Source organism: Vipera berus, assembly GCF_964194415.1.
Source record: "Vipera berus genome assembly, chromosome: 2".
Taxonomy (NCBI): Eukaryota; Metazoa; Chordata; class Lepidosauria; order Squamata; family Viperidae; genus Vipera; species Vipera berus.
Window position 1 is genome coordinate 201595142 of NC_138203.1, and position 26144 is coordinate 201621285.

Here is a 26144-nt window from a genome sequence, read left to right on the forward strand (position 1 = left end):
GTAAAATGAGGACCCAGATTGTTGGGGGCAATTAAGCTGACTTTGTAATAATGCCGCTGGGGGGTGTGTGTGAAAGCCCTAATAAGCAGGCATATACATAGAATGAAGGCTACTGCTAAGCTTGTAAGCCGCCCTGAGTCTTCGGAGAAGGGCGGGATATACCGGTAGATGGAATTAAAATAAATAAAAAAAATATAATTTCGGATAGTAATATGGTAAGGATCTTTATCTGCTACGTTTTCAGAATATGCCTCTCATTTTACTGTTGAGGAAGGAGCAAAGGCCAAGAGAAAGGAGGGCTAACAGGGAAGTTTCTAACAGAAGGAACTCCAACGGCAAACAGTAATGCTACAGTCAAAATCGCAAGAGCTGCGGTGTGCTCGTATGCCACAGTGCGAACTTCCTTAGCTAGAAAACCCGCCAATCGGTAGAGTGAAGATTGGTAGCAATGAGTAACACTTGAATCCAAAACCTGAAGCAAGCCAATACCAGTTCTGGAAGAAAAAAAAAGTTCTCCCTGTGACTGGAGGAATGGGGCCACTGAAAACAAGGCTATCAAGTTCCCGGACTGCGGGTTTGCAAGGACACATCCAGGGAGAGACTGGTGTCTGGAACGGGCGGGAACCGGTCAGGTAGGCGGCCTGTCCTGCTCTTTTAATCACCCTTTTTCTAGAAGTCGGAGCCTGCCGAAAGGCAGCAGCGGTGGGTGTGGCCAGCTGGATGTCGGAGCAGTTCTCGGCTGCCGCTGCCACTACAGGGAAACAGACAAACACCCTCCCAGCCACGGATTGAAGTGCATTGTTTGTGCATGACAAGGTCAAGTCGAGAACTAGAGGAGGGCGGCCCTGGGGCTTTTTTTTTCTTTCTTCCTGTGCAAACGGCGCAAACTTCGTTTCCCTCGCCGCTTTCCAGAAGCCCTGTGAGAGCCCAGGGAAGAGAGAGAGGACTGCCGGGAACGAAGCAGCCCGGCTTCATGGGACGAAATGCGTGTGTGGGGCGGGAGGAGGAGGAGGGGGGGGAAAGGAAAGCGACATTGCTCCGTTCCTTTCGCCCGCTTGGCACCGCTCCCGAAAAGGAGCAAGTGCTTAAAAGCCAGTTTAATCTCGGTCCAAGGTGATCCGGACGGTCGTTTCCCCTTGCAAAGAACCGTTCGCCTCGCCGCCGAATAACTTTTGGGATCCGCGAGAGAGCAATCGCGGTCCCGTCCACATTTGCCCCGGCACTTTGCCCCTGCCCGCTCGCTCCTCGTGCAAGTCTTACTCCAGGCGGTCGCCCTCCCCGCCCCCCCCGCCTCCAAGCGCGGTTTTTATTTTTTAATTAAAAAAAAAATAATTCGGTCCGAGGGTCTTTCTCCCTCTTTTTATTCCACCCCTCCCTCTTCTTCCCCCCTCCCCCTCCTGCGCTGGCCCTCTCCGCTTTGCACCTCATCTGTTATTTGTAAGAAACGTCTTTTTGACGCAGGAAGAAATGGCAAATTTGAAGTACGTCATTAATATGGCGCCAAAAGATTTTGTTAAGTATAAGGTTATTTTTTCGTAAGGTTGCAGCGAGCGGGCTAGCTGCTGCTGCTACGCCTTTGCATAGCTTCGAGGAGGTGAAAGCGCTCGCGGCTGAGGTGGGGGGGAGGAAAAAGAGGAGATGGGGGGGGTTGCGTATGAAAAGCGGAGGAAGCGAAGAAAAGTGTTACAGCTTCTGTGATCTGCGCGTTGCACCGCCGCCACTGTTGTGAGCGCGCGAGGCTGAAGATCGTTGCGAAAGTGACCTGAGCAAGGCTCGGAGGGAGAGCGCGAGGGAAAGCCAGTCCGCCTGTGCAACTCGAGCCTTTTCCAGCTGCCCAGGGCACCAGAAAGACAAGAGATGGGGGCTCGGCGCATCGGAGGGGGGTGAAAACAAGGGAGGGGAGGGAGGGAGGGAGGGGAGGGGTGGGCGAAGAGTGCGCCGGGGTGGGAGGCAACACATGCCGAGCACAATCAGGGATGGGACCCACGTCTTGCAGCTGCACCTGGACCTGCTGCTCGTCAGGAGGAAGAAACAACAAGCAAGAAAAGAAATTGAGAGAAGTGGGGCGAGGGGCGAACTCGCCAGCATCAGTCTTAATTTAATAACACTCCTTCAGAGAAGTCCGTTCTTCGCCAGCGAGGGATTCAATAAAATTAAAAAAAAAGCCTAGGCGCAGACCTTCGAGCAATTGCACTAAGATCCGGAAAGAAGTCTAGAAATATTTTTTTTTTTTTGAAAAAAAAGAAACGCACGCAGGGCTCGGTGGATTTCGCACAGAGCGGCCATCTCAGCTGGAAGCATTTTTTTTGGATTTTTTTTTTCATTTAAACGCATCTATGGAGTTACTTTGTATCTACTCCTGAAAGGAGGGTTATCGTCTTCGGATCCTAGGAGAGGGGTCGTTCTACCCCTCCGCAATGGTACCGGGTTAATCTTTGCAAAGGGAGATTCCGTAAGCGGTGCCATTTCTGGAGCATCTCTCGCTACCCCTCTTTGGTAGCCCGACGGACATTCTCAACTCTTAGAGGACGCTCTTTCCCAGCCAAGGTAAAAGGGTGGAGGATTGCTCCGTTCCCCCCTCACCCCCGGATGGTTTTTGCAGCTCCTCTCTATTCTCTCCTTTCCCTCCTTGCATTTGTTTTACTGCTCCCTGACTGTACTGCCTGCAAAGGAAGGGGGGGAGGATGTGCAGCGTTTTTAGAGATTGATTGCGCATGTTGGTCAGTCATGTTTTAAAAGGGAGGCGGCAGGAATGTAAACAACAACTTTTTAAAGGAACGGAAGCCTCGGGAAACGGTTCCTCGGATTAATGACTGCGGCAGAGGTAACCCCAGAAGGTCTTAAGTGGGTGAGTGGGAAAAGGGACTCGCCACAGTTTTAAGACCACCGGGGTGGGGGTGGGGGAAGAGGACATCGAGAGGAAAAAAATAGGGTTCCAGAGAATATGAACCCAGGACGGGTTTGGAGGGTAAAAGAATGTGCGTTGCATGTGGGGAATTACTTAGGGCGTGTGTGTCAAGTCGTGCAAAAGGGATCGCGCGGCAATTAAGAGACCGGAGTTTCATTTTTTGTTGAGACGCAGCACGTTTTGGAGCATTTGCCTGTCTTGAAGCTGGTGCACCCACATGATCGGCTCCTCTCTCACGTGCTGAGGTTGTGGGGTTCCTGCCAGCTCCTGCAACAGACATAAACAATGCGCCCAGGAGGCAGGCAGAAGAAGCAGCGCCCAGTCTTCGGCCAGGGTGGGAGAGCCCCGCGGGGCTTTGAATGGCATCAGCTTCTCTGGGGCGCTGATGGCTTTTGCAGCCGCGCCGTAACCTAGTGAGGGATGGAGGGTTGCGTGGTGGTGGTGGTGAGGGAGGGAGCTAGGACGAGAGTCACGCCGCTGGGGGATCCAGAGAGATTCGGGAATGGAAATGTACAGGCAGCGGCTGCAATTGAGCTGCGCGGTGGAGCTGAGAACTGTAGGGGGCGTGGCTGTTGTTTACCTTCTCAAACTCTTCCCTGCTCCCAACGGGCTGCTCGGGGGCGGCTCATCTTTTGCATCTCTGCTACTGAATCGCTCCCGCCCCTTTATGCCCGCCCGCGGATACGCGGGCTGCTCTTTCCTTCCTTCTCGGAGGCGTTTTCTTCCACCCGGTTTGCCGGCCCCCTTTCCCTGCATTCCCTCACAGGCTTGCACTTAGCCTTGTGGTAGGCATTCCTTCCGAAAGCGTCTCATCATTGCTGCGCTGCTGCTGTTTCCTCATGCCGCCATCCCTCTTTTCTCCTCTTAACCTCCCTGCCGTTTCTTTTTGGGCAGCCTTTTTCTTTAGGGCCCCCCCCCGCTACCAAAAAGAGGAGATGGACCCTTTTTTATAAGGCTTCAACTTGCCTCCAAGTCATGGGTCCTGGCCCCGGGCGCCCCCCTCCCCTCAATCACGTATCTGATGGATAACTGAAGGATGGAGTGTGAAATATTGTGTATATGTTGGAGCCTTTTCCTCTGTTCCATTTTGGGATGAAGCTTGTTCTCCGTCCTTGCCGCTCATACCTCCTTTTCTGCCATAGGAGACACTTAAACTCTGGGCAGCTTTCTGGACAGATGGTTCTGGAGAACTGGTGTTGCTGGGTGGGTAAATACCTTCAGTCTTCTGAGCATGGACTTCCAGAAAGGAAAAGGGTTAGAATCTGACTTGGAAGCTAGAGGTGGCTCCGGGTTGTCCCATTCCCTCACTTGCACTTCCCCCAATACACCTTTTCCATTTTATAATTCCCAATCAAATTAGTCCAAGTTGAATGGCTCTTTAAGAGTATTATCCCTTCCTCTCAGCAAAACCCACCTGCTTATCTATCCACTTTATCATTTGGTAACCTTGTCTTTTTCCAGTATTTCCTTCTGTTCCGTCCCCCTCCCCAGCACTTAGTGTCAACTCCTTTTAACCTGCGCTTCTTGCCTTCTTTCTGAATTCTTGAACCTTCCATCCAGAAACTTTTCTACCCAGTCCTTTATCACCATTCAGAGTTGTTTTTAATTCTCATGGAAATACAGTACTCACATTCTCACTTGGTGCTGTCTTCCCCAGTGGGACTCATTTCTAATCCCTGATGATTGCTTAAGCCCTCCTTGATGCTCCTATTCTAGCACAGTAGACATTACAGCAGCATACTGGCAGTCACTGGGCAGCCCTGCATATTCTTAATGCCCACCACCACCACTCACACATTTTTTACTTCTTTTTAAGGAACTGTGACTACTTGAATAGGAATATAAAATGTTGCTTAATGGATTGTTTCATTATCCAGAAACCGTTCTAAAATAATTTCTTACCTTTGTCCATTTCTCCCTCACCTAGCTTTCTTTGCTTATCTTTTCCCTGCCACATCACTGGTCCCTCATTCCTCAGAATGATACTGTATTATCCCTGCTTTTCTCAAGCATTGTTTTCATTTCAATATTTTACTTTCCTTCCTTATTTCAGAGTTTAATTAATAAAACGTTTTTACTGGAAAAAACGCACAGTATCCAGAAACTATTTTCTTTACGTGATTTGATGGTATTAGCATGGTTGGTCAGAGAGTCACCCAGAGATTTGATAGTATTTGGAATTTTTATCTACCTGTCAAGTCCTTCTCAAGGACCTGGGATAGGCAGATGTTGTTATTTGATGGTGTTAAAGATTGTAGCAAGGCACCTATTACTATTGGTATTAGCTATGCTTGCTTTTGGGACAGTTCTTTTGTTGTTATTGTTAATATGTTGAGTATGGATTCATCTCTTTACTTTTTAGTCTTGAAGTTTTAAAAATATTGTACAGAAAATGTCCATCTTCGTAGGTGAAATAGATAATTCTTAATTTAATGATCTTTCAAACCAACACAACTCTATATTGAAATTAGTCTAGAAAAATTGCATTTGAAGTTTGAGTTTGTGGAGATTGAATGTCTTTAACCAAATTAAAAACAAACAGTTAAAGCTTTGAATGCACAATAGCCTTTGGTTAGCAAAAAAAAAAGTTATTCCTTCAGGAGACATTAAACTTAATGCCTATTGAAAAATAACACCAAACTCACCAAAAATAACACCAAACTTAAAAGTTGAGGCTTTTGGTTGTTAATTGAATACAGTACTATGATTGGTGCTAAGAATTTTGACCTTTAAACACTAGCTAGTACTCAGGTGAAAGCATAATTGATACTTAGTGGGAAAGTGTGTAAAAGAAGTGTTGCTCTTCCGTAAGAAAGTTCTTGAACTTTGATAAATCAGTTAAATCAAGATGAAAAACTTTCTTAGAAGCTAATTCTATTCATTTATCATAAGATTATCATTAGAATATACTTTTAGGTAGCTACTAGTCATCTTAATATGATACTTTTGTATAGAGAACACGACTTTTGTGTGATGTAAAAGAAGGAATTTTACCATTTATCCAACAGTGAGAATAACTGCACCTGTTGAAACTGTCTGGTTTTTTATCCCTATGAAAAATACAGAAAACATGCCTTCTTTTGACTTTGGTCAAATCCATGATCTTAATCCATGATACCTTTTGAAGTTCTTGTTGATGCGGCATGTCTCTTGGAACTAAAAGTTGGCTTTAGTTTCTGTTTAATTTTTCTGGTATGAAGTTAAAATGAATGAAATAGGAACATGATGCAGGTATTCCTTCTATAGCAACCCACATTTTTCATTTAAATTTCTAGTGTTAACGTAGAATCATGTAAGAAAAGAAAGAAAAATTGGAATGTTGTGATAATGAGAGATTGATATCATTATCTTAGTATAGTGCATATCAATTTTCTTCTTTCAGATATATTTTTTTAAAAAAGCAGTATGCTTCTAGCGTCATCTCACAAGCTGTTTAGATATTCTTAGAAAATTTTAAAAAATGATGGATGGGTCAACTCAGTTCTTAGTTTGAGCTTATGTGCCAAGAAAAATAAATTAATGGTAAGGTGATAGGGGGCATCCTGAAAGACTAAGAGGGTTAGCATTTGATCTATATTGATATTGCACATCATGTCCATCATAGCCATTTGACTATGATTATATGTCTACTTGTCCAACATTGTTGCCTATTCCTGAGTCAAGATAGATACCAACATAAATAGCAGTCAGACACCTGTAGAGTAACTGCATAAAATTTCATTTTAATGTATACCAATTTGTGTACATTCAAAATGACAATAATGTTACTATTATTTTATTCTAAGTAGAATAGAATAGGAGTAGAATAGGAAGTTACTATCAGCATTACTCTGCTTCAGTTAACCTTAAGAATAGGTGGCCCCTTCAGCTAAAAGTTGTACATAGAAGCAGAAAAATATTTTTCCTCACTGCTAATAGTACAGTTGACCATCTTTGAAAATCTTTACTAAGTAATCGGAAATTTGCACCCTTGGTAATAAATGTAATACCTTGAAGTACCTTGATCCTCCTCTTTTATCAGTCACTTTCCAAAGTGGCATGGTAACTCTGTACAGTGAGCTAAACTTGTCAGTTACATTTATTCATTACTATTCTTATTTAAACACTGTCAGTAATGCTTCTATCTCTCCCCATATCTTAATAATCATATATATATATATATATATATATATATATATATATATATATATATATATATATATATATATATATATATATATATATATATATATATGTTTTCACATATTAATATGTTTCTGATTAATCAGAGTTAAGAAAAATAAAGATTAAAAATGCAAAAGAGAAATTAGAATCATAAATATAGGTATCTGCTAGATACAGAAAATATCTTTGCTATTGAAGTCACCAAGACATCTTGCTTTATATTTCAGAAAGATTAAAACAGAATTCCCCAGTTGATGCCCTCTAGAGAAAATTTCCTCTAAAGGCATATTGATTGGAAATTCTGGAGGTCACAATCTTAACACATCTGAAGGATGCCAGGTTGAGGAAACCTAGATTAGATGTTCTTTATAGAACCAAAACATCAAGCATTGCTATAGCAATATAAAAATCATAGCAATCAATATGCATTAATTCCTCAATAAAAACAAAGCAAACTATTGCTAGATCTTACAATGTCAGAATCCATTAAAGCTGAGCTGAGCAATATGTTATCATCCAGATCTTACTTCACCCTTAATTCCCATGACCCATATTTAACATACTGAAGATTCGGGGATATAGTGGTTGTACCATCTTTGACTGATTATGTACCATCAAGTTGTGGTTGACCCTTAGTGACAACATGGCAATCCATCCCTATACCAGGTCTTTCAGGTCTTCCAACAGTGCACTCATCACCATTGTAATTTAGTCCATCCACCTTGCTTTTCATCATCCTCTTCTTTCCTTCTACCTTTTCCAGCATTGATATCTAGAGCTTCGCATAATGTGTGAAAGTAGAATAATTTGAGTCTGATCTGGTTGTAACATCTGGAAGGTGCTTTAGTGTACATTCTTATGTTAATTCTTTGTATTTTTCCTAGGATGGCTGGGTAAATAAAAGGAAATCCATCTAGCAGCTGTTTAGTTAGCAAAAACTCCTGATTTTAGATGGAAGGTGCATGGCTTCTGGGATTAACATGGGAAGTTCTAAAAAGAAATTATAGATTGCCACATGATGTCAAACAATATATCTCAGAGTGACATTTTCATCCTATGATTATTTATTTCTGTAAAGATTTATATGCTTCCTTGAAGGCATTGAAGTCTCAGGGTGGCTTTGGAAATCATAAAACAATTCCAACAATGATAAAAACATAAATTTAATTGCACAACACAATACAGCAGAAGACTATAAAATGAAACTACAAAAACTGTGGAGTATAGTAAAAACCATCAGACTAAAACCAACTAGCTGATAGACTAGAAAAATAAACAATTAAAAAGTCTTAGTGTGATACTGAAACCAGGCTGGCCAATTCTCACACTGAAGCTACTTGAGAAGACCAATCCAAATGCAAGACGCCACAATGGAAAAGACCTTCCAGTTACTACCTGTCTATATTCATCAGAGAACACTTGAAAAAGGTTTAGAGATGGCAAGCATAACTTTGGGGGAGGCTCATGTAAGCCAGCCATCCTGCCATTTGTGCCTGAAAAGGTCAGCCCTGTCACTTGTTTTGTTCAAAGGCTACCCTAAAGTTCAAGACATGGCAAGATGTACTTCTTACTGTCAGCTCTAGAAGTTCTGACCCAATTTGCAGTCTTCCACCTATATTTTGAACTAACAGTTAGGAAACATTTCCACAGCAGCTCCACATTCAATGCATTACAGCAGTACAGAAATAACTCTGGTCATTTGGAACTCCCAAACTACAAACTTAATTCTTCAAAATAATCTAATATCAAACATTAATTTTTGAGGTTCCATTTTACCAATTAAATGTTTAGTCTTCCAGAAGTTGCTCCCAGATGCCCACTGTACTGACCGTGCTTACTGGAGTTCCTTGGAATTACAATAGCTCATTAACAAGTAGAGGCTATGTACTATCCACCCTGAGTTGCATATATAATCAAATTTTGGAAATCTGGTCAGGATTCAGCTGCAGTTTTTAGGCCCTTATATTGTACATTCTATTGCTATTGCAAGATCTCAAATATTGCCCCTGTCATTCCTTTTGCTAAAGAGAGGAAAGAAAAAATATAGAACTTCCTGTCATCAAAGATTAAAAGTAAATAATACTGGACCGTATAATGTAAAAGCCACATGAATATGACTGAAATTACTATAATTCAGTGTCTTCCACTCAGTCCAGAAGAATAATATGGTTGATGATAATACAATAAACACTTCTGTGACACTGAGCTGAATTAATTAGTTTACTGTCTCTTGTTCCTTTTCCCCCCCCTCAGGTGATCAAAATAGTTTAGTGACAAAATCAGGTTGAAATGCGAATTGAAATCTATGTTGTTAGAGATATTGGAAGCAATGTGTAAAAAGTGAAAGCTGTAGCACTTAGTTATCATCACTGGTATTGGGATGTATAAAATGTTCATGGCAAGGTGATCTGGCACTGAGGCATAATATTTTTCTCTTAAGAGTGGGTTTCTTTAGCACAGTGGTCTCCAATCTTTCTGGCTTAGCAGATCGGGAGGGGAAGGGGATGGTTCCATGTGAGTGGCAGGTGCTCACATGAGCACACAACTCCATTTGTGTGAACAGCAAATGGAGCTTTGCTTGCGCAAATGGAACTTCGTGTGTGAGTGCTGCCACTCGCGGAAGTGGAGCTGCACATGTGCCTACTTGTTTGCTGCTTGTGTAGCTTAATTCCAAATGGGCCATTGCCCAGGATTTAGGGACCCCTTAGCAGACCATAGCTGTATATATCCAAAATTATAATACATGATGCTAAAGTTTAAGAGTTTCAGTGCTATGGGAACTTCTCCAACTATTCAAGTAATGTTCAAATTGTTGCTGCGATCTGATGTATTCATATATATGTTATTTGTAGATATAAAACATGAGTGGCATAATATTCAGATATATATATATTTATTAATGTAAGCCTTTTACAACAGATTAACTTGTCCAGCACCAAACTTCACTTTCACATATATTTGGAATTGTGGTATGCAGTTCATCAGCATACTTTGGGTATACAAGCTGATTGTAATTTGCCTTTCATTTCCATGAAATGTCCATACACAGCTGATTGACATGGCATTATTTATTATATTCTTATTTTGAGTTGTTATCTTCAGCTGTATAATGTCTGAATGTAATACTAAAGATAAAAATTGTAAACATGAATTGAAAAACAAATTGAAATCTTTGCTTAACTCTGGTTTTGTGGAAGAGATGGCTTTTTCCCTATCAGCAATTAGTAAAAACTTCCTTAAAAATAAAAACATCAATTTTCAGGATTCTAAATGCAGTTTTACAGTGCACATGTGTACATATGCACAAAAGTTAAATATATTAATCTATAAAATGCAAGTGAATAGCTTACATTTGCTTATATTTTCAGAGATGCACCTTTTCTTCATGGTAAAATATGTTAGCTTCTAATATATAGCCAATGTTAACTTTTAAAAATGAAGAGATGGAAAGAGATTTCCTTTGCATATTAAGGAAAATAAGGATAATGAAAAATAATGATACCTGTCTTTCTATGTATAGCTTATTATCGAAGTGATAAGTGATCTCTCAAGCGAGAAGGAAACCTGCAGCAATAACCAACAGCCTAGAATAAAATGGGAAAAAGTAGAAGATTTGAAGGGCTTAATTAATTTTAGAAGATGTCTGTTCCTTAAGACTTGCTTCCTTTTGAGTGTTCACTGTGATGTCCACTTAACCAGTAGTCCACTTGCCGAAGAGGAACTAACTTATTTCTTACAAGTGCAGACTAATTTGGGCATACTTATTGAAAACACTTTATGTTTTAAATCAGGCAGAAGCTATGGATAAGTTATAAAGGGATCTAAATGTAGAAATAGCTTATTCACAAGTTCCTTGACCAGGGCCTAAAACACTGTTAAAACAAAAAATAAGAAACCTATACTCCAACAAAATAGGGCCACCTCACTAGGTAGAAAGATTTGGTTGCTACAGGTAATACTGTAACTGGAAGGCATGAATGTTAATAATAGGTTGTCATATCTAACAGCAGCTTGTTAAATGAAAATGTTATCATTTTCATAATAATGTCCTTATTCCTGCTCCCCTTAAATAGACTGGCAACATTAATTTTCTGCTCGTGCCTGAAGGAGTAGGTTTTGGGCTAGTCTGCCTTTAATGGTTGACATTTAAACCCAGCTAATTATTTTAAAATTATGTGCAGTATGAACCCAGAGCAAGTATTAGTCATCTTCTGAAGGGATTTGCAGACTCCTCACAGAATCAACAGGTACATCATCTGTTTCTAAAATGTAGCTTCTGGAACTCAATGATTGCTCTTATAATCTTTATAATCTTTTATCATTCCTGGTTTGAAAAAAGAGAGGCAGGTCCACCAAACAATCCTTCTAATGAGGGCCCCCCAAGGAAGGTAGGGCAAAAAAATGCCCATTTAGAGGAGATTCTCCCATTCTTAACTAAATAGTTCTTTCTCAATGGTTCCTGTGCAGAAGAGATTATTGTATGTTCTCCACGTGAAATACTTTAATACTGTGCTTCAGTTTTCCAGCAGACAACCTTTCCTCTTCTGTGTCAGGGATGGGGGTGGTCAATCTGAATAGATGCTTCTACAAAAGCAAGACATTGCTGGCATTCTGGCTCCTTCCCCAGATTGTTCCTCACTTCTAATTTTGAGCTGAAGTGTTTGTGGATCAAAAAGTCAGCAAATTCAATACTGCCTTCCCTGCCTGACAGCTGCTCTCCTGGGCCCAAGGCAAAAGGAGAAGCCATTTGTGACTACCAGCTATTGTGAGAGGAGGTGCCAGGACTAAGCTTGGAAACTCCACCATGCTAATACCTTTTAATCTGCCCACTCAGCAGAATTAGATTCTGCTCCAGTAGAACTAAATAGCCCACATCTTGTAGCTTCAAGCTGAATGACAAGTGGAGCAGGAATTCAGGCCAATGTCTCCTGTTATGGAACTCACTTTGTGCTTCTTTTCCAGGCTGATTTTTCCAAGCCTTACAAATCCCTTTGGGATTCCATAACTGATCTTAGAAGCTGGCATATTAATGAGAATTTTTTGCATTATAAACCAGTCTCTACTAATTTGCATTTCAGCAACATTAGTGGCTCAGTGGGTTAGGACGCTGAGCCTGTCGATCAGAAGGTTGGCAGTTTGGCGGGTCGAATTCCGAGTGCCGCGTAGCAGAGTGAGCGCCTGTTACTCGTCCCAGCTTCTGCCAACCTAGCAGTTCGAAAGCACGTAAAAATGCAAGTAGAAAAATAGGGACCACTCCGGTGGGAAGGTAACAGCGTTCCGTGCGCCTTTGGCGTCTAGTCATGCCGGCCACATGACCACGGAGACGTCCTCAGACAAGCGCTGGCTCTTCGGCTTTGAAACGGAGATGAGCACCGGCCCCTAGAGTCGGAAACGACTAGCACGCATGTGCGGGGGAACCTTTACCTTTACCTTTTAACATTAGTGAAGTAGTTGAGTTTGAAAAAGGCTGTTCTACACTGAATTCTGACATTCTGAGCAATTTTCATAAGAGATTCATTACGCTGATTTAGCGTTCTTACCTCCTCAGTATAGGCCACTTACCCATCCTGCTCAAAGCTTGTAGGGAAGGGGAAGGAGACCTGTGAAATCCTCTGAGCAGTTACCTACTTCCTCTGTGTTAGTAAGCAAAACCTATACAAGAATAACTGGATGAAGAATGTCTGAAGCAGAGAAATGTGGTAGGAGAGGGGAAGAGAGTTTTCCCTATTCTAAGGTATTGGAAATCCCACCGGGGCACCTGGAGAGAATAAGGATATCAAGAAGGGGAGAACTTACCTACTACATTTAGCATCAGGTTTCTTAGCTTTGTGACTGAGTTTGTCCAGTTTTTCTACTTGGAGTTTACACAGCAATCGGGGGGGGGGGGCGGGGCGGGGGGGAGACAACTTTCTTCCTGTGATGAGGGCTAAAAGAAATAACCAAGGGAAGATTGTGTCTAAGCACATTTAGGCTTTGTGCTTGCTGATAAATCCCTTTATCAGGGATGAGGATCTAAAACTGAAAATGTTTGAGACCACCGGGTTCTGGGTTGTCCTGGGTCCTCCTCATGATTTTGTCTAACCTGTTGGCTTTGTGATCTTTAGAGAGACGTTTAAAGGAATTGGCCTCCATTCTGTTAGTTAATCTAATTTCTAGACAGATGTTTTAGGAAGTACTGCCAAATGAGGACATTCAGAGAGAATACTGATCGCAAAACGCCCAATGATTCTGGGGAAAAAAAACCCCAGCATTTCATTCTTCATTATTGCTGTTATTATTCATCAACACTTTTGACGAAAATTGGATTAAAAAGTTGAAGACAGAGCCAAAGACTGCCGAAATGATTCGTCTCTGATGGCAGGAAAGTTTTGTTTACTGGCTCTGTCTTCTCAGTGGAGAGGAGTTTAATTGATCAACTTGTCCTATTGGCCCTGCTCTTTCACTGCCCGAGAAGCTTTAATAATTCGAATTTCCAAGTTACTTAATTGCTGCAATGTTTTTACAACTCCTGTTGAACATGAAGGTTAGGTTATGGTAGGAGATTTTAAAAATAGTTTTATTGGGTCTCTTTCTCCTCTTTTTGTTAATTCTCCAGCAGAGGGCCAGCTGTTCAGCTTGGAAACTGCTGTAGGCTGAAATAAACAGGTATAAAATTGAAAATTCCCCCAAAGAAAAATGGAATGAAAAGCAACCAAGAGGTGAAAGAGACTGAAAACAAGATTAGGTATAGCAAGCATCATATGAATAAAGACCAACTTATGAAATAATATACAGGATCAGATTCAAACATCTTATGAAAGATTTATTGAACCATATGGATTTTGTAAGAAATACTTCATCCATATTCAGTAATTTTTACTTTACAGTGATATTATATTTTCAATTTCCACTTGGGTTTCAGAAATCCAGGAAATAGTACACATTTTCATAATCCATACTGCATAAACTGCAGCCTTCTGAAGTGTTGGAATTTCCTTGGATTTTCAAAATAGAAGTCAATAAATAGTGTACAATGAAAAGGTTAAATTCCTGTCTGAAATTAATAAAAAAAATGATCCACAAGCTTTAGCAAATGTTGCTTTGTTAATCTAGTGTTGAATTGGTGAGTGTGTGTGTGTATGTGTGTATTAAAACAAGATATAAGATTCCTAGTGGTGGAAAGACTTTTATATGCCTTGTTCTTTCCATCCTTTGAAGGATTAACTACTGTGTAAACAAGGTGCCTGGTTTACGTTATGCCTCTTCATTGGACAGGAACAGAAAAGTGCTATAATAATGCATTTCTATGACTGATTATGGAAGGAATCTTATTCACTGTTTCACTGAATTTATCGACCCCCCCCCACCAGTGTATGTTTTCACTTTAAGCTATACAGTTGCAGATAGTTGTGATTCCATTATGATAAATCCACTCCGGTTTTCTAGGTGGTTTTTCTGGTGCTTAAATTCTAAACTACAGAAACAGCTAGTCTAGGACTTTCCCAGCACCTGAAATGTAATTTATACTGACAACTCAATCAGTTTTGCAGGGTACTTTGGATATTGCTTCCTTTGCTTTGTCTGCATGACCCTCTTCTAATTACCAGAGAAAGTATTATCTGGCTCTTATTTTTAAATACTCCAGTCCAAAGGCGATGGCGTTCCCTTAGGGATAATTTAACAAATGTCTCATCAGTTTGTTAAAAAATAGATTTTCCACAAATTGGCTTGTAAATAAAGGGGAAGTTGGAATAATATACATAGAATGGTCTCACCATTCTAAACATTTGGGAAACCTTAAATTGCAAGACAAGAAAATGCAGTATAACATTTGGAACATGTTAATAATGAAAATCAAATGGGAAAACGATATTTTTCTGGGACTGAAGATAGATGTAAGATGGAATAAGAGCTCAAATCATGTGTTACAGAAACATACATTGAGTCATTAGCTCCTAAACTTCCAGGTTTTTCTACAGACTGACTGCCATGGTCTTCCAGACATTTGGGACAAATGTCTTTGCTAATCCTGTTGGGAAATGGTGGATTGAATCTAGTCCTCTCTTCGTGCAAGGCACAGGTCAAGTTCTGATTCTTTCATTTGGCACAGATAACAGAAACCGGTAGTGAATTTTCACCATTTGAACAATGTGCTATGTGTGATCATGTGTCAGCAAGATACATCACTAGTTTCGTCAGGAAAGGTCTCGAGTCAGAAGTAGCGTTATTAGTGGAGTAGGGCATAACTGAGAATGTCGGCCGCTGTTCAGTTTGTTAAGTATGTTGGATAGGGCAAGTTTGAAGCAATCTTACTATTCTTTAGAATTGTCATATGATCATGCCTTTCTTTGAGATATATAGGTTCTTCATTCTGTATGTTTCTTTCACATGTAGAGTGAGGGCAGTTGGTGCACAAAGGAATAGGGTGGAGTTCTGGTTACAAGATTTTTTCCCCCACAAGAGAAATTTGCAAAGATCCCTAGTAGAATAGAATGTATGTTTGTATTTTTTTTAATATGAGGAAATGTTTTACACCATCCTATAAATGGATGACTTCAACTGAGTCATTTAAAGAAAAAAGTACTGTAAAGATGCTTATTTGCAGTGGGAACAAATTCTTTCCTCTCCTGTCTTTGCTATGCAGGATGACCCTGGTTCTCCTGAGAACAGCTTTCATGAGTGTGCAGTTTAGTGACGTACAAAAAAGTACTTGTGCTCTTTAGCTTGTCTTCCCCTTTTGTCACTTATAAGAATAAATATGTTGTTAGTTAATAGAAATGATAGCTCCAGGAATTCTGGATTTGCTTAGTTGCCAATGGAATACCGTAATCATGATTAGAAGTCTTCTTTGCTTTTATACAATTTTACAATTTTAATAAGTATTTTTCCCAGCGGGGTATTTTTAAGAAAGTTGTACAATTCCAAGGCTTTTATAAGCTCATGAGTCCTCTTGCTTGAATTGTGAAAGAGAACTATATTCACCATGGTTATAAATGTGGGCTTGATCTGTATTACTTCATGCTGCAGATGGAAAGATATTTCACCTGTAAATTGTAGAGACAGAATCCAAATTTAGCCAGGAGTTCTAGCTTTTGATTCCCAAAATGTAGAGGAAACATTTGATGACATCACTAAAGAAAGTCTAGGACAAAGCTTGTTCTGGACATGTCTAGCCTAATTATAGAATTTGTGGGTGGGAAGGGTCCAAATGTATTTTTCTACTGGTGCTGCTGCTTTCTTTCCAAAATAACTACTAATAAGGGAAATATGGAATAGTTATACAATATCTTTTGAGTTCTGCCCTTAGGAGAACTCCCTGTGGAAGCAGCCAATCTCTCAGCAGCCTTTTTCCTCCAGCAAAACATTTTAATGATATTTTACCTATCCAAGAAAACATTAGCTTTATTTTTTTTAAAGTACAACAGTATATTATTAACATGAGGGCTAAAGCAGTGCTGAACTATCCATCTAATTTCAGCTGAGAAAATAAGAACAAAATGGATTGCTAGAGGGTAGTTAGTGATTCAAAGATTTCTAAAATGCCACTGGGGTTTGCTATTTCTTTCCTGGCTAAGGTGTTTGTTTGTTTTTTTTTAAAAAAACCAACAACAGATAAATAGGAAGAACAAATGGAAAATGTTTTATTTCTTTTTCAGCACAGCACAGCATGTGCTTTTTCCTTCTTTATCACATAATAAGTCACCAGAGACAGAAAAAAGCAAGAAGAGATGCTAATTGCCAAAGCATTTCAGAGAAAATTATTTGATGACTAATAACTTTGCTGCCTCTCCAATTTGCCCCCTAAAATGATAAATTACTTTTTTAAAAAAAGATTGTGATTCTAAACATACATTGGATTGATGTAGGAATTTGCATTCTTCATCTGGTTAGATACCTCTGTAGCATTCAGAATCATCAGCCATGGTCTCTTTTTGGATTTTCTGTGAGGTTATGGATATTGAAGGCACGTTTTTGTAACATTTCTTGTTCAGTTTCCTGAGCAAAGAGTCCCAGTCAGTGTTATTAGGTAAAGAGAGATCAAGCCCTTAGTCATCCAATGATGGCCCTCTCTCTAGTCTTTTTTAACATCTGTGTAAAAACCCCTCAGTTTAGAACTTGATATCTGTATGGTGATGAGGTTCATTTTACATTTGGAACCTATACCAAATAGGAAATGTGGTGGAAGTCCTAGTGCTGGAGGTTGTGAAAGGTCTAATAGAGTGAAACAAACTAAAACTAAATTACAGCACGAACTCTGGTTCCATGATAGCTTTGTGTATTGTTCTTTATGAGCTTATAGTCTTCCAAAAGGGGGCCTGATGAGCAATTTGGAAGTTCTCCTGGACTCAGACCTTCTGCTAGAACTGAAGGTAGAGGCTGCAGCCAGGAGCTTCGTCAGGTACTGCAGCACATCCATCAGTTGCACTTGTTCATGGACCTGAAGAAACTGGACAGTAGTTTGTGGGTAGTGATCTTCCAAATTATTGCAATTTGTTCTAAGTGTGGTTGTCTTTGAAGATGACTTGGAAGCCACAGTTGGCACAGAACTCAGTTGTTCATTGCTAACCAGTGCTAGTTAGTTCAGCATCTATATTCCAAAAGCTGCACTGGTTTCCAGTAGGATAATGGACCTAATTCGAAATTCTGATTGTTTGCTATTAAAAGCTTATGTGGCTTGGGCCCTTACTATCTTTGGGACTGCCTTAATCCAGATGGAATCTGCTTGCTGCTGGTACTCCATTTTAGTGAGATTAAATGGTACAGGCCTGGAAAATACATTATCAGTGGCATTCATGTCACTTTAGAATAGCTTATTACCTGAGATGGATAGCACTTACCCTTTTGTTTTTCAGGAAGTTCGTGAAAACTGTTGTCTTTTTGAGGGAAATTAATTTTAATGAAAAACAGATTTTTGAAGGGGTTTAAAGTTGTTTTAGCATAGCTGTTATAAGCTATCTAGATTTGTTTAACTGGGCAGCGTACAAATAATGGGAACTTTAAAAAAATAATGTGGAAGTTCCAGAATGCTCAATCAACATGGCCAGAGATACTTCTAACATATCTGAAAGGTGTCAGATTGAGGAAGACTCAATTGCATAATTAGTTACCATCTTTACTTACGGTATTCCACAAGCCTCTGGATAGTTGATACTGAAAGTCAAGAAGTTGGAGTAGGAGTGTGATACAATTCACAGAGAGATCTGCAGAAACCAGAGAGATTTGTAAGCCTGCCTGTTCTCTGCATGGGAGAATGATACAGCTAACAGAGAAACAGTGGAAAGCATGTAGAGAATGCCATTTACCCTGTTGGATGGGGAAACCTAGTAATCTAATCTGCAGATTGTTGTTATTTCAAGACTTCTAGAACCACAAGTAACTGTCAAAGCCTGGCAGATTTTTTTTTAGAGGAAACTAGAAGCAGCAATACAGTTGGTTGACAGGGGACTCTGAAAAAACACTCACTCTTCCTTCCTTTGAGAGAAGGGGTCCTTGGCGCTCTGTGAGATATTTCATTACCCAAATTAGGTAACATAATCCATGCTAGTGATGACTGTTATCTACAACCAAGCTCAGAGAGCACCAAGGACCTCTCAGTTTAACCCTGAGTTACAAATATTTTCCTTTATTGGTTTGTTTGTTTGAGAGAGAAGTAATAGAAGAGTAGAGTCCTCAGCCCATTTTGTAGTTATTCAGGCTTTGTGACGTTGTGTGCTTTGTGACGTCTGGGGAAATGCTGCCAGCATGGGAGCATCTTTCATCAGCCTTTTGTAATGGTTCCTCGGTTATGAATGGATAGTTAGACTATAGTTTCTGCCCATGATTTGCCACGTTATGGGATTATGGTGAAAGAGATTCTGATAATTGCTCAACAGTTCTGATGTATAATGCATCTAAAAGGCAAAGTTGGTTGTAAATCTATTTCAGAAAAAAATACTTCAAGAATACAATTCTTATTATTGATTTTCTTTTTTTTTACATGGCATGCATTTAAGCCGGCACAGGCCATCTCTCAGAGATGCTATAGTTCAGTGTGGCTCATCTGAGGTTGAAACTCTGATAGGTGTGAATAGCGTCAGGTTGAGACAGGCTGCTATAATTGTATCTGGCCTTTAGGGTTCTGCATTAATATTTGAATTCCAAAGTCCTTTTTGATTCCATATGTTATCATAATTTTCCCCCAAATGGTGCCTTCCTTGTTTGTTAGAAATAAATGCATTTCTCAAAGTTCCCACCAACATGTCTGAAAATTTGGAAGTTGTAGCTTCAAAGCTACCAGATCAGGGAAGACAGAATTACAAGGTAAGATGTTGCAAGCTCCCATTTAGGAGAGAAGCTTGATGTAAAAGGAAAATGAGCTCCAGACTTTTAGCATCATTTTACAAGTGAAAAAATTATAAGGTAAAGGTAAAGGTTCCCCCGCACATGCGTGCTAGTCGATTCTGACTGTAGGGGGCCGGTGCTCATCTCCATTTCAAAGCCAAAGAGCCAGCGCTTGTCCGAGGACATCTCTGTGGTCATGTGGCCGGCATGACTAGACGCCAAAGGCGCACGGAACGCTGTTACCTTCCCACCGTAGTGGTCCCTATTTTTCTACTTGCATTTTTACGTGCTTTCGAACTGCTAGGTTGGCAGAAGCTGGGACAAGTAACGCGCTCACTCTGTTACACGGCACTCGGGATTCAACCCGCCAAACTGCCGACCTTCTGATTGACAAGCTCAGCATCCTAACCCACTGAGCCACCGCGTCCCTAAAAAATTATATAGCTTCATAAAAAATCCTGCTAATCTCTGCCAAGTTATTTATCTATTGCGCAGATTAGTTAGCTTGTGTTGGCACACAGATTCTAGTGAGTAGTATGTTCTCATGGAACTCAATTCACTAGATGAAGCTGCTTCTTGCATTCAAATGGATTTTCCCCATGTAAATTCTATTTTCAAGAAAGAGCACACAGGTCTGTAGGTGTAAAAATAAAGGATAGAAGTAATAGAAAGTAGCAAAATGGTTGAAGTTGATGAAAAAATAGGATAGTAGAATTTTATAGATATATTTCATTCAACCTAATTTTGGATCTAGATAGAATGCCATTAAATATAACTCACAGGTACTGTATTCTAAGGAAATTATGGAGGATAGCACAATAACTTGGCTAAAATATTTTTCTATTCTCAGCTTCAAGAAACAGGAATTACCCTATTATAGGTTTTTTTTTACCTTTGTCCTTTTGGAGTTTTTACATTGACCTAGTCAGCAAAAATCAATACTGTGTTCAGTTGGAATTTCAGCTCTATAAACTGTCTTCAATCCATCTTCAGCACCTTTTTCTCCCCCTGAAATCTAATAGCCGTCAAGTACAAGGCTGCTTTAATAACATCTGTTCCCTCTGAATTACTGGAGAGAAGTATTGATATAGCCATATTGTCAAGAAGTAATTTTAATCATGTTTTGACAGGGCAATTTTTTACCACAGCATTGTCAGTAAAATGTTTATGTTAGTTCACTGTTATTATTCATAGTGGTATGTTAAAACATTGCACATGTGTTGGAGATGAAAGCAGTACTTAAGGTTTTATGATTTAGTATTTATGGGAATTCCTTTGCAGATTGTCATCTCCTCCAAAGGATAATGGCATCCTGTGGTCTTGTCATCAAGTGCAATTTTCTTCTAATAGCTCTAGTGATTAAACCACAAACAAAACTATTTTCCATAGTTTGGTTGTTCTTTCCTCCCTCAGCCTTAGAGAAAGTTAACAGTATCTATTTGGTGATAGCTTTGAGAACCTCAGACCAGCCTGTTAAGATTCTTTGTGGTTTCCTTTTATGAGATAATTTTGTAATTGCATGCTAGATACACCTGCATTGCTTCACTTTTTAAAAAGCAGGTGTGTCAAGAAAGGCTTTTTTCCCCCACAACGGAATACATGAGCCCTTAATACTTAAGGTTTAGTCAAATTATGACCCCCAAGATGATGCAGATAACTTTTTCATGCAATGAGGAAACAGATAATTGTAGCTTCTTTTGCCTGTTTCTAAACAGATTCTGATATTTTCTCTCCCATATACGTACACCTGTCACTTGGGGAGACAGGGAGAAAAACAGTAGGAAGAACAACAAGAAGACTGTGATCCAGTCCTGTCACAGCTAGTCGAAGCTAGTGCTTGCCTTGGATCCTTTGCCCTTGGATGTTGATACTTAGTTTTTGTCTAATAAAGGATGCCATCTGTATCTTAAGATCTACTGGAACAGTTTAGGTTACCAAACCTGGAAATAGAAGATGCAGTTGCCCCATTTTTGTGATGCAGGATACTGCTATGATTAGATTTATACAATTTCATATGAACCCAAATACAACTACAGGGAATCCTAACTTATAAGTGGCAATGGGAACCAAGAACGCTATTGTAGAAGTGATGTGGTTATAACATGACCATGCTAATTGTACAGTGGCACTGTTCCAGCAGTAACAGCTGTTGTTATTAGGTGAATCTTGCAGTCTCCGTGTCCCATGGTCACATGATTGCCATTTGTGATCATCTGCTACCTTCTCCATTGATTTTCCTTGTCAGAAACTGGCAGCACAAGTTGCAAATGGCAGTTACATGGCTGTTACATGCTGCAGCGTTGTAATTGCAAGTCAGTTGCCAAGCTGAGTTACAGTCACATGACCACACTGAAGCTGCAGTGAGTCCCCCTCATTTAATGCTGTTGTAACTGGTCACTGAACACAAGTGGATGTTAACGAAGACTACCTGTAATTTTTTTTTTGAACAATTGGATTCTGTGCTGTAACAGAACATTTGATATTGTTTCACTCTCAACATTTTTTATCTGACTCTATGGAAAGTAAGAAAAAAAGCTTCAAATTAATTAGTTATAGGTAGTGCTCGACTTAATGACAATTGAGCTCAAAATTTCTGTTACTAAGCAACACAGTTAAGTGAATTTTGGCCCGTTTTATGACCTTGCCACAATTGTTAAGTGAATCTGGCTTTCCCATTGATTTTGCTCATTAGAAAGTTGCAAAAAATGATCACATGACCCAGGGTTGCTGCAGCCATCATAAATATGAACTAGTTGCCAAGCATCCAAATTTTGATCATGTGACTGGGAAATTCTGCAATGGTTGTAAATGTGAAAAACAGTCATAAGTCATTTTTTTCAGTGCCATTGCAACTTTGAATGGTCACTAAATAAATGGTTGTAAGTCAAGGACTATCTGTATAGATAGTGCCTTATCTGTAACTTCTAGGAATGATTTCCCAGCATTTGTGTGCTATGTATACAGTTAGATAGCTTGTATTTGATATCCACCAGGTGAGATATGTGTGCTGTTTACTAATACCTATTTGCTAATTTCTGCTGTAACATGGGGATACTGCTATATAGGTGCTATAGTTATGCAGCACTACATTTGGCATGTTATTCCCTCTTGTGTCAGTTGGTTTATAAAACGGTAATTATCTGTACATGCAAATAATATACCTATATTTTTAAATTGTATGTAAAACCTTCCCATAATCTTTTTCATGCTATTTTTTCACATGTACTAATGTACAATTGGAAGCAACCTGTGGAATACAACCTCTTGTTTGTTCTAGTTATTGTAACAGGTTTGACTTCACTTACTGAAATTATCATTAAATGATTTTATTACTCCGGATTCATAAAAATCATTAGCTGGGTAAAAAAGAAATGAAAACCAGGGCTTCAAAAAGAATCCTCTATTTAGGGAATTTGCTTGCCATCTAGATTTCACAGAAGAAATAAATGTACTCTAGAAATAACTATGTATACACAAACATACACAGGAAAGTAAATATGGCAGAATTATACACAAAACTGTGAATTTGGTGTAGAACAAATACACTTTAAAGATTACTAAAGTATAACAAAGTTAAACTCAGTCACATACACATTACGGTGTACATAGTTACGGTAACACAACAGGACCTAGTTGAGTCACCTGTTTCATACTGAAAAACTAGTGAGCATATAGCTTTGGGGAAAAAATTTTACAACAATCTGTTGTGGAAGGAAAACAGCATTTTGTTATAAGCATAATAAAAGCTGACTACATTCTGGAGTGATTCTTTTCATATCCTAAGAAAAATGGCCAACTACTTTTAATTTTTGGAGAAAAAAATTATATGTTATTGACTTCCTGTGTAGAACAACCACCTAGAGTTTGGATTCCAAGCAAATTACCAAGAGGCTACTTAACTTGTCCAAGTCCTCTTTTTCCCTTCCCATTTTTATAGGAATACAACTGCTTCAAAATAAAACCATTTCCATCCATGTTTTATACTTTGGTTTCATGCCATTGTAATTTTATCCTTGGATGCTTTTCAAAGGGATTCTCCCAAACTCTTTAATTCATTGGATTGTTGAACATGAATAAGAAGTTGCAAGAAAGCATTTTAGTTGCATTATTTCTTTGGACGTACCAAGTAAATTCCTTAGTGGAGAATCCTTAAATTTGGGTAAGTTGTAGGAGTGGTTTAAAAAGTATACTTATGAGACATGTTGCATAATTAAAAGGAAGATACACTCAGGCATCCAAGAGGCAGAGACTTGAAAAGAAAATAACGTTACATCTAAAAATTTCATGTTTTTTTTTAAGCCTGTAGTAATTTACTGTCATTAGGCTAAGTATTCACTGGTGCTGCTGGGTTAATGTGATGTGTGGATTTCCTGAGATAACAGTGATTTGGTGCCATAATGAGTTTCTTAAACAGCAAATGTAATGTTCAATTTCTTTTCTTACAGATGGAAGAGAAACGGCGAAAATACTCGATCAGCAGTGATAACTCAGACACCACTGACAGTAAGACTTTTTATTCAAGCCTTACAATAAGATAACCAAATGTTTCCCCTTCAGCAGGAAAAGAATTTTGAATATTTACTTGCAGACAGTTAGAGAAATTATATGTTACAGGTAGTCCCTAGACAATGAATTGTATACAGGGAATACTTATAAATATATTACAAGAAGTAAATATCTACTTACATACCTGTCAGTGGAAGTCTTGGAACTACTTGTCTTTCTGTTGTGAATAATGTAGGCTAAAATAGGCCAAGCCAATGGCAAAACCTTGATCTATGTTTTCTGAAATAAGGAAGCCTATGGGGCAAACAGGTAAGCTTCAAGTTGGGAGTTATCTGGTAGCTTTATTGCCTGACAATAATTACAAGGATGGGGATACTGAAAGTAGAACATGCTTCAAAATTATTCTCCAAACCAAAAAGTTTGTCAGAAACTGTACATCTTCTGTCATTCTACATTTCTTACTTCGCTGTATCCAAATGACATTTTAATACCCTATTTCTAATACTTCTTCCTGTTAAAACTTAAGCCCTAGATGGAATTCTTGGTACTTAAGAACTAATGTCTGAGTTTGGGCTGTTAAAACAAGCCAGAGGCTGCAATAGTGCAGTTAAAATGAACTACATAGGGCTATCTCAGTTGACCAAAGGAACTGGCTTTGGACTTGTAGCAGTCACGGAACTTACTTTGGCTTGCAAATGCTATGTAAACTTGTCAATACACCCTTATCTACCTTTAAACAAGGTACAAGGTGTGACATTTAGAACCACATGACACTCTGAAGCTTCTATCTGTTCTTGGAAAAGGGAGGCTGTAGTTAAGTTTATGATTACCCTGTAGTTAAAATATGACCCACTGTATAAAAAGCAGAGCCAGCAGAGATGAGGCAGAGCTATTTAAAGAGTGACTTGTTTTAAAGAGGTTGTGTTTTTTAAGTCTGCAGGCAAAACTATATTTTGAGGACTATTGTATTTTGGGGGTCCTGCAGTACTACTCAAACCGAGTGGGGCAAGTCCTTCCAGTGGGCACCTGCTTTGTCCTCAGCTGGTTCTGCGGCTGCTTCAGGCAGAGGAAACAATACTCAGCTGGATGACTCTATAAATGTGTGTGCATGTACACACATAAATGGCCTTATTGCCACTTTCCCTCAGGTCTCTCAGAGTCACAATTTCAGGAAAGATAATACTACAACTGAAAGGAGTCAGATTTGCCCAGAGAATGCTACCTTTAATTCTCATTCTCTCTCAGAGAGAAAGAGAGAGAGGATATATATCAAGATTTGAAATGTGTAAATTTAAGATAAAAGATTAAAAACATTAACCTTTCTGTGTTATTTCCATATTTATTTGAAGGTAAAGGTTTTTTTAAAAGTAGTATAACACTATGCATGATTCAGTGTGGAAAAATATCCTTTCCAGTTAAGATTAATATTTGATTTACAGGTATGTGGGTGGAGAGTATGTTTGATAGCTATAGGACAGTGTTACTCTGTGCAATCTTGGCACTACTTCCAAATTGATTAAATTTTAAAAAAATAATATGTATAAAAGTTTGTTAGTAAAAAACCTTCTGTTCATTAGAATACAAAGGCACAGCATAAATCAAATGTCACCTAAAATAAAAATTGCTTTGATCTAAGTTTTGCAGATGCTTTGGTTTAAAATTCTGTTTGTTCTTAAAAACCATCAGATCTTGTAGTTCATTGTGATAGTTGGGCACCCAGCTAGAAACCGGGAGACTGTGAGTTCTGGTCTCGCCTTAAGCCAGATGGGTGACCTTGGGCCAGTCCCTCTCTCTCATCCCCAGAAAGAAGGCAATGGCAAATCACTTCTGAAATCATGCCAAGAAAACTGCAGGGACTTCCAGGATAGTAATCAGGAGTCAACACTGACTTAAAGTCACGCACACACAACCAAAGAAATGACCTCGTCATGTTCTTCATGGTACAACTTGTATATCCTTTTGGGGTCAAATTGTGTATTAAAGGTGCTACCAGTAAGGTGATTTGTAAGACTTATATTCAAGAAGGGATTTGATATATGGGTTAGCCTTCTTAACTAGAATAAAATGTTATCTACTGGGGTTTGAATGCAAAAGAAGCACATGCAATTCCTTGTGACAGTAAAGAATGTTCAAGTTCTCCAATCTTCATGAGGATGATGGGTGTGGGAGTCCTTATTTGCACTGTTACAAGAATAGTGTTTTTTTAAAAAAGAAAACACAAGATAGAGATATCATTAGCCCTGCAAAGAAACAGCAAAATCTCTAG

The 26144-nt window shown here is 39.3% G+C and overlaps 1 protein-coding gene across 3 annotated transcripts in view; it reads left to right on the forward strand.

Annotated features, from left to right (window-relative positions):
- Positions 1-564: 564 nt before the first annotated feature.
- The window catches only part of JADE2 (jade family PHD finger 2), a 182615-nt gene continuing 157035 nt past the window's right edge, over positions 565-26144 (forward strand). Inside the window, exons 1-2 of one of the 3 annotated variants that reach the window (XM_081320987.1) lie at positions 565-632; positions 23818-23875. In XM_081320987.1, the coding sequence (XP_081177113.1) occupies positions 23818-23875 (58 nt within the window). In that variant the 5' untranslated portion in view covers positions 565-632. Of the gene's footprint in view, positions 633-1946; positions 2548-2794; positions 2825-23817; positions 23876-26144 lie in introns of those variants that run through there. The other 2 variants (XM_081320986.1, XM_081320985.1) reach the window with 2 other exon arrangements.